We start from the raw sequence: 9,405 nt of genomic DNA on the forward strand, positions 1-9,405 counted from the left end.
TACTATTTTGTGCTGACTATTTCAAAGTTACCCAGTCATGGAGGACGCCATAATCACGTCATTCTTACTCTGCTACCCTATTGGCCAAGCGGCGCTCAAGGCCAAGCGGAATACAAGAAGAAGAAAAATAGTCGAGAACAGAACAGAACAGAAGAGCCGTTCATATCTGTTGTTCGAGAACACGATTTCCAGATGTATCGTACGTCAATTGGCTCTCAAGCAATATTGTGCAGACTGGCAAGCCCCATCCACGAGTCGCGTCTTGTGCTACATAATACAAGAAGTTGGACAGCCCCGCGCGAGGCAACACCTTTCTGTAGAGTGGGGAGGGTGGGGGAGGGGCTCCAATGACCCTGCGGGCGATTCGGAAGACTTGTAAAACGCCCCTCCAGGCCAAGAGAGAGGAACCAGACTAAACGCACCTCCCGCAAGGGCTCTGAACTCGGTAGGGTCTAGCAACCCCTCGGCCCAAGTTGTCAGCTTTCAGCTTCACTAGGGTTCCCGCTCCCCGTTGTGCCCCATAGAAGTGATGAATGGCTCCTGACTATTGAGCTGGCCGCCTTGCGGGTCGGTCTCACCGTTCACCAACACTCGCTTTTGACCTGGATTTATCAGCCTGTGGGTGCCCCGTGTCGACTCCCCACGCGGATAACCGGCTTGTCGGACGCCACCCTTGAGGGGCACCGGCCGGGAGCCAAGCGGGTCAGCTGATGGGTATGGGGGGAAACCATCGGATGCAGTGCCTGTCTGAGTTTCAGCTGTGGGATCGTGTCCTGGGTCACACCGAGGGGGTGCCTGGTCAGCCCTTTGTGAGTCAGGGAAATAGCTCCCGCGTTTCCGTGCCCGGCTGCTCCGCAGCGACAATTTGGGCGCTCCGGCCCACGTATAACGTGTTCGTAGCCGTGGCGGCACAGCAGTTGACCACTGTTCTGTCCCCTTGTTCGGCTCGGTTTTGGGTGGGGCGCGGGCACGTCGAGATCATAGCCTTCTTCTCCGCCATGGATGGCTCACAAACAGATCCGATTAGCGCTACGCCACTCCCCAGTGGAGGGCGGACCGAAACGGCTCCGCCCGTTGGACCCAGGCTTGGACCTGACCGCCCTGACAACGCCCGCCCCCCCCCCCCCCTCTGGGGGACAGCCAGATCACCTGTCTGAAAGACTGCCTAACTAGATGATCCTAACAGATCATTGGTCAATGATCATTGATCATATGGTCATCGAAGGTGGACACGGAGGGAGGTTCTCTGCCGCCGAAACTCAACCCCTTCCGTATTGAGCAAGCCCTCTCTAAGTTTGGCAATCCCAATAACGTGCTTGGGTGCAGAGGCGGAGGTTTAGAACTTCAATTCGTGAAGGATGAGAAGGCCAGAAAATGTTTAGTGCCAAGGAGCTTAGTTCTGTGGTTCGTGGACGTGGCTTACGGTCTGTGCCGGTCGGCGTAACCCCCCCCCCCCCCCCTCCCCCGGAAAAGCTCAGTGCAGGGTGTCATCAGCTGCTGGGATCTGAAGGACGTGAGCGAGTGTGAAAGCGTCGAAGGCATGACGAACCAGGGGGTGGTGAACACCAAACGCGTGAAAACGGCAGGCGGTGACCTGGGACCTGCAGACGCCGCCAACCTGGGACCTGGGACCTGCAGGCGCCGCTAACCTGGGACCTGGGACCTGCAGGCGCCGCTAACCTGGGACCTGGGACCTGCAGGCGCCGCTAACCTGGGACCTGGGACCTGCAGGCGCCGCTAACCTGGGACCTGGGACCTGCAGGCGCCGCTAACCTGGGACCTGGGACCTGCAGGCGCCGCTAACCTGGGACCTGGGACCTGCAGGCGCCGCTAACCTCACCTTGTAACTGCTGCGTGGTACCAGAGAAAGTGCAAATCGGGTTTACGTCCTACCTGGCACGCGCCCGATCGTGCCTGGCACGTACCTGGCACGTGCCTACGCGCCCGATCTGCTGCGATGCCCTCGATGCCACCCGTTCGAGCATTTCGCTGACAAATGCCGTGACAGGTCACGTGCGGAAAGGGGGCAGAAATCGGGCATGATGCTAAGAACTGCAAGTTACGCCCCATGCAGTGTCCTAGCTGTGGCGGCGATCACCCAGCGTGGTCTCGCTCCTGTGACATCGTCAAAAAGGAAAATGAAATCTTAACCACCGCGATAAAGAGTGGATCAACTTACCGTGAAGTCAAGCAGAAGCACAACGAAAACCACTTAGTCCGCTCTTACCGGGGTGCAGCCGATGCCAAGCCGAGTACCTCCTCGGCCAGAATGACGGAAGGCGCTTGCCTGTCAGCGAATACAAAAAATGGACGCCTTCCAAAACATGACCGTCGGTGACTTGGTCATCCTCCCTATACGGTTGCTCCGCTCCCAGGGCGTGTCTCCATCCAGCCTTGACGTGATTAGTATGTGCCCCACCGCGTTTGGTAGCGCCGCCCCCTCGCCATCGGACGTGCTCCCAGTGCCTGCGACGACCCTCTCGGACGTCTTCCGGGAGCAGCCCCGGAGCGCTGGGGGTCCCAAAATGGCGCCAGTTCGTGCGTGACAGGACGCCAGACCGGGTGAAGCGGACTGGACATTGGTCCTGCACGGTCGGTGTCTGGTGCGTATGGGGGCGCAGCGGTCGAGCCGACCTCTCCCCTGTCATCCTCGCCGGTGCTTGTGGCGGCTGTGCCCGTCCCTTGGGATGCTCCCGGGAGACCGTAGCAGGGGTCAGCCACCTGCTAGTCGGTGATTCCCTCGTTAAGAGTGCCAAAAATGCGCCAGGTAAGGCATAAACCGGAGAGTCGGCGCCAACCAGCCGGCGCCGTCTGCGCTGCCAGCCGTCCAGCCGTCTGTGCTGCCGGACGTGCGGCCGTCTGTGCTGCCAGCCGTCCAGCCGTCTGTGCTGCCAGCCGTCCAGCCGTCTGTGCTGCCAGCCGTCCAGCCGTCTGTGCTGCCGGACGTGCGGCCCGCTCAGAGCACTCGTCCCCGGACTTGAGGAATGAGCCGCCGCCTCTGCCGGCGTCCTCAGCTCCCCTCTCACGACTTCTCCGCAGTCCTCCCGCCTCATGCCCCCACCCCCGGGTCGTCCAGCGGAGCGCGGTCCGCCGGGCCCCATCTCTCCCGCGAGTGGCGGAAGACCAAGGTCTCGACCCAGCTTTCAGTCCGGCGCGTTTAGGGTCCGGTCAATGTCTGTCGACGACGGACGAGGTCAGATGGACCTGGCCTCCCCAGTCCTCCGCAGCGGACCATTTTTAACGGACTCTGCTGGGCGTGTGTGCTATTCAGCTTATATGTTGCGTAGCATCCTGAACGTAGTTTTACGGTCGAACATCTGAGGATTCCGCGCAAATGTCTTGGTCTTGCAGCGGATACTACACGTGGAAACCCCGTTGGCTGCCTGCCCTAAAAACTAACCGACCAGCGGCCACCTGTTATGCTTAAAGGCTACGGTTTATACCGGAAAGATGTAGTGACGGGTGCCATAACCCACATAGGTGTGGCGGAAGCTGTGCATCGCTGTATTCCATCGAGATCGATAGCACTACAGCCAGACGTGCCGGCAGCAGCTGCGGCTGTATGCCTCAACACACTCACCATAGCGCTCTGCCTATTATACATGCCACCAGGTGTAAATGTCTTGTCAATCACTTTTGATCAGTTGGTCACTCAGTTACCCATCTCTTTTCTTGCACTCGGCGTCTTCAACAGCCACAGTACTGTTTGGTGATGTAGCCAAGACAGATTACATGTGGTGGATCGTTGGGTGCATCAAATACCACCGCGACCTCTGTCTCATAAACATTGACAGGCCAACAAATCTAACTTTGCCTCGACTGGCATATCCAGCGATCAGCCCGTTGGCATGCTCACCGTGTTTGCTGTCCCGGGTGGCTCGGTCTATGGACGCGGACCCAGGTGGTAGCAACTATTTTCCAATTGGGCCAAAGCTGGATAGAGGTGCACAGCTCGGAGGCCGACCTCGGAGATGGAGCACACGAAAGGCAAACTGGGAGATTTTCACTGAGAAGTGTGATATATCCATCACTCCTGAAGAGAGTGGCAGTGCATCTTCACTCATGGACAAGTCTACGACAACGCTGGTAGCACTGGGTAATGGGTGTGGGCCTCGGACATCCACCCATCCGCGTAGAATCCTTATTTTTCTTAATGATGTATATTATTATGATACTTTTTTATTATATAATGATATTGTATTTATAGATATGTATTTATGTATGTTAAATATATTATTATATACCATCATATAATTATATTCCGCGCTGGACACCACAATGCAAAGATGCTGTGATCGAGAGAAACCACGCCATTAAAGAGTTCAACGAACTTCCAACCGCACAGCCTGTGCGGTTGGTCAGTGCGGTGTGCAGGTGCGGTTTATCAAGTCCGGGACTTGATAGCGTACAAAAGTGCAAAGGCCATAGCTAAGCGGGTTAGTTTATATGCCAAACAGACGCCTTCGAGGGAACATATGTCTTAAGCAAATAAGACACAGGTTCGGTTGAGAGCTTTCTGAACGATAACGACATGGGACATGCTATCCAGCGTTTGTCTGATACAGGGCGCTATGCGAATCGTCCCCATTGACTTTCATTAAGGTGGACACATTCTTATAAGTTACCTTTTACACAGTCCGAAATACATCGTGCACTGACATCCTCGAACAACGTTTCATAAGGTTCTGACTGCTTTTATAATTGATTCCCACGCCATCTACCCTTGCACGGTGTGCGATCGCTTGTTTACATGTTTTATTTCACACGGACAAACGAGGATTTTCGATCTTCATGGAGCGAAGCAATCGTCGCACCTTGGTTAAAGCCCCGGAAAATAGGGAAAAGATCCTCTAGTCTATCGTCAAATGGCTTTAGCATTGTGCGTATGCAAGCTGTTCGAAAAATGAATGGTAAACGCCTGTCTGATTTGGCACTTAGAAATGCATTCCATTCTTTCTAACTCCCAGAATGGTTTAGCAAAATTACTATACTGGGGATTATCAGGTCGATTTGGTCATGGCCGTACGTGTGGCATTTAGGCAAAGACATCTTTTAGCTGCGTCCTGTAACATCGAAAAGCCTATGGCACGACATGAAGGCACGGTATTTTGATGAAACTACGTAAATACGGTATAAGAGTGCAAATCTGTACGTTCTTTTCCAAACTTCTAGAAGCACAGACCTTTCCGCGTTTGGCTATGTCTGATTTGGCTATGTCTGATCGATACCCGCGGGAGAATGACGTTCCACAAGGCATGTTCCTCAGTATTGCGCTTTCCGCCATCAGGATAAATGATGTCACTGCGTGTCTCCTTTCACAGGTAGGGAGATCACTTTTTGTAGACGACTTCGCCATTCGGATAAGCATCCGGACTAGCACAGCTTCCGAACGACGGGTCGAGCTTTGTAGGAGAAAGCGGAGAAAAGCAGTGTGATGAATGAATTTCAGTGTTTTGTAGCCAAAAATATATGCATTCATCTGTAGAAAAACCAGGTCACTGCCAAGACAACATTGCGTTATACGGAAAAGAAACGCCGGCTAGATCTAAAGCAAAGTTTCGTGGCGTCGTTTTTGACAATAAGCTGACGTGTCGTCTTTACATCAAACAGCTTCCATACCGTTGTTTTAAAGCCCTGAATATTTAAAATGCCTTTACTTGGATGTCCTACGAGACTAACCGTGAAACACTTTGATTGCTTTAGAGGGCTCTTATTCGATCAAAGATAGACTAAGCGTGCCAGGTGTATGACTCAGCCTCGCAATCCGCGAAAAAGACAATGGAGAGGATACGTCACAACAAGATAAGAATAGCCACCGGGGCTTTTCTTATGAGCCCAGTGCGTAGCATGTAGGTGGAGGCCAACAAACCCCCTCTGTGTCTGCGAAGGAAACTAGTATCAACACGATATGTGACAAAATTGGATAATTCGCACCTCATCTCACGTGCCTCAGCACTTTCCTCATACGTCTTGCAAGTTATTTCATGTCAGGATGCCGCAGGTCTACACTGCCCATTGTCATACGTGCTAAACAGTTAGTCGGCCAACTTGGCATTGCGGTGGCAAGTTTTGCCTCTTGCCATAAACATGGCATTCCACCATGGTAGCTTCTGATACCAGAGTATGATTTTCATGTGTGTGGATCTTCCAAGAAATATATAACGGCAGACGAGCATCGCGCGGAGTTTTTGCCCCGTCTTTACACGGTGTATCCAGACTTTCGCCACGTACTCACTGATGGCTCAAAGTCAGACGCTGGTGAGGGATGTGGAGCGATCTCGGAGACATAGCATTCCACTGTTACCGCAGAGTTGCTCTTTATCCATGAACCTCTGCGGCTGGCGACCAGCGTGACGTGTCCGCATCTGCCATTTTTTTCTGATTCCCGAGGTTTCTGATAACGCCGCAGCATGCCAGTCAGGAGCAGAAATCGCTAAAAAGTACTGTCCGCTTTATTGACCTTGGAACAGAATGCGAGACGATCGTGGTCGCACGGGTATCTGGTCACGCCCAAAATACCCGGAAACACACAGGCTGATACCTTCGCCAGACAAAGCGTAGCTGGCGTTTGCGCAACGTGCAAGAAGATTACAGCATCAGACCCCAGGGATGCATTTGACAGTGATATTTAGGTCCGATGGCAGCACATTTGGGACGAAATCGGTAATGACATCACTCGGAGAGCAAGCAAGCTCAGAGTTATCAAAGCAAAGGTCTGCGAATAGGAATCGTCGTATCTAGAAAAGGGCTGACGACGTGGTGTTGTGTCGGTCGCGCCTAAGCCAGACTAACAAGACACACTCTTACCTACCCTCTGCGGAGGTTCAATCACTCTAACGAACATGAAGGACACCGTTGTCTGTGGCGCATATCTTTTTAATGTTGGAGCTATAAAATCGAAGGAAACCAACCTCAAAAAAATTACACCTCCCGAGCCGGTTTGCTAGGCGATTTCCGTCGATCTGTCCTCGAGCAGCTTTTCCTTTTCTGAGAGACATCGAATTCGAACTTTTGTTTTCACCAACCTGGACAGCTCTGCAGTAACACCTCACTTTACCCGGTTGTGCTCGGTTTTCACTTACACCGCACTGTTCTGGTTCGCTGCCGGAAAGTGTTCCGCGGGAGTATTAAAACCGCTGCTTATCTGTTCATGCTCAGAGAATTTGGCAAAGAACCTTAAACGTGGAGGTGGGTGCGACAAGCCAGTGCAGTCGCCGTGCCCTTTAAATCCAAGAACAAGTCGGGCATTCTTACTTGTTAGTACAAAAATTAGACTCGTTATCGAATAACTTAAGAAAGCGCCGTAACGGAACACTCGAATATCAGTAAATACCTCATGCTGATGGACAAATATGCAAGAACACGATGAGAAATGGCTTAAACACGAGCACATAACGATATTTGGCTTAGCGCCATCTCCGGCACCACTCGACCATTCATGAGAAGATTTAAGCACTACAAGTAGGGGGGGGGGGGGGGATTTCACGCGGCCTGTTTGGCACCACCCAAATGTCATGCAAGCTTTCCATGACGCAATCAGACAATGCCATATTGAGGAGAATATGTACTGTCCAGATAAATTGTGTTGTCTAGAGCAGCCGTTTCGACTCAGAAATATACCAATGCTTATCAGTGAGCTTCTGTCAGCATATATGTTGCTTGCTATTTGCTACCATGAAATGTGGAGCACTCCCTTCAAATGATGAAATTCAGGGAAGTGCCTTGAGTTACATCTTATGTTGTGTTTAATTCATATGCTTTACACATGAACTTTTGGTGTGTTAAGAACGTGTCCATCACAACTTGGAAAACTCACCTATGTAAAAAAATCCATTCAAAAACTGGGACACCTCAGAACTTAAATACCGTGACACAATGCGTATGTTTATGGGTGTATATTATACACTATATATATATAAATATAAATATATATATATATATATATGCATATATATATATATATATATATATATATATATATATCTGGATACCGTGAGCAGAATTCAGCAAAATCTGACGGCACTTTCAGCAATACCCACAACTTTTCGGCGGTGGTAACGACCTCCCCCCCAATCATTTTAAAAATCGACACACACGTGTCGTACCCATGGCCTCCTGTCATACGCCGCACTGAAAATAATGCAGCGTTTATGCGACACATGACGTTTTACTGAACGAATCAAATGTACCACAGAGAATTGCGCTAGGCACGCTATAAACCGTCACAAAAGATTTCTGTCACCAGAACATTGCTAGACTTTCCTTGCGAAAGCTTTGCTTTCATCCTCGTGCCAGGAGTGGTGCTTACGATGAAATCAGGTGGTGCTGGGCACCAAAAACAAGTGTTTGAGCCACAGAGATGAGTCACCAAGTCAAACGAGCGCCGGTGCGTTGTGGGAGAGTGGGTCCAATTAACATAAATACATTCATCACGTACCGCGTCACTCAGCTCGCCTCAGATGAAACAGACCAAGGCTACCCTCTCGGAGGTTGTTTTATGCACGGTAACAGCGCCGCATCTCGATCGCGGACATTCCCGCTCGCCGCGGCCAGCGGCGCCCACATTCAAATGGGAATCCCGTCCGCGGTGTACCGCTGGCTGTTGCTCATGATCCAGGGAATGTACTTGGACACTTTTGTGTAGATGCCCGGGTACTCGTGGTTTCCGCAGCCGAGGCCCGTCGAGACCACGCCGATCACCTGGTAGCGGCCGTCGGCGGCCTGGATCACCAGAGGGCCGCCCGAGTCGCCTTGACAAGCGTCCTTGGGCGTGCCGTCGCGACCGTTGGCGCACAGCTTCGTGCCCTGGAAGCCGCCAGGGAACTGCCTGTCGAAATACGGCGCGTCACTGTAGCTTTTCTCGCACTGCACCGCGTCTACCACCTGCAGCCGCACCTCGTGGAGCGCCTCCGGCACGCCGCCGCCGTAATCCAGCTGTCCCCAGCCGGCCAGATCGGCCTCGTGCCCAGTGTGGTCGACGTTCGGCGGCGGGAGGCAGGCTGGCCACACGCGCGCGTTCAGCGCTGCCGGCCGGGACAGCACAAGCAGCGCCACGTCGTTCTGCAAGCTACGGTAGTCGGGGTGCAGCAGGACTTGGGACACGCCGAAGTCTTGGTGGTCGCCATCTTGGGTGTGCGTTAGGTTGTACTCACCCAGCCGCACGGTCAGCTGGGGCTGCCGCCGACCGCTGACGCAGTGCGCCGCCGTCAGCACGGTGCTGCCAGTGATGAGCGTGCCGCCGCAGGTCCAGCGCGTGCCCTCGTCCGTGCGCTCGCCGATCAGCGCCATCCACGGCCACTGGCTCGGGATGGCCGGTCCGCCGCCGAGCAACAGCAGTGTCAACTGCAGCTCAGTCGTGGAGTTGGACGACACTCGGCCGCAGTCGGACTCCAGCTGCTGGAACAT

At 52.9% G+C, this 9,405-nt stretch overlaps 1 protein-coding gene across 1 annotated transcript; it reads right to left on the bottom strand.

Moving 5' to 3' along the window:
* Positions 1-8,565: 8,565 nt before the first annotated feature.
* LOC119104406 (venom protease-like) lies at positions 8,566-9,405 on the bottom strand. Its single transcript, XM_037228104.1, has one exon. It carries the CDS (start codon positions 9,403-9,405, stop codon positions 8,566-8,568), a length of 840 nt encoding a protein of 279 aa, XP_037083999.1.

The sequence above is a fragment of the Pollicipes pollicipes genome, unplaced genomic scaffold, assembly GCF_011947565.3.
Source record: "Pollicipes pollicipes isolate AB1234 unplaced genomic scaffold, Ppol_2.1 Scaffold_6052;HRSCAF=7182_pilon_pilon_pilon, whole genome shotgun sequence".
NCBI lineage: Eukaryota > Metazoa > Arthropoda > Thecostraca > Pollicipedomorpha > Pollicipedidae > Pollicipes > Pollicipes pollicipes.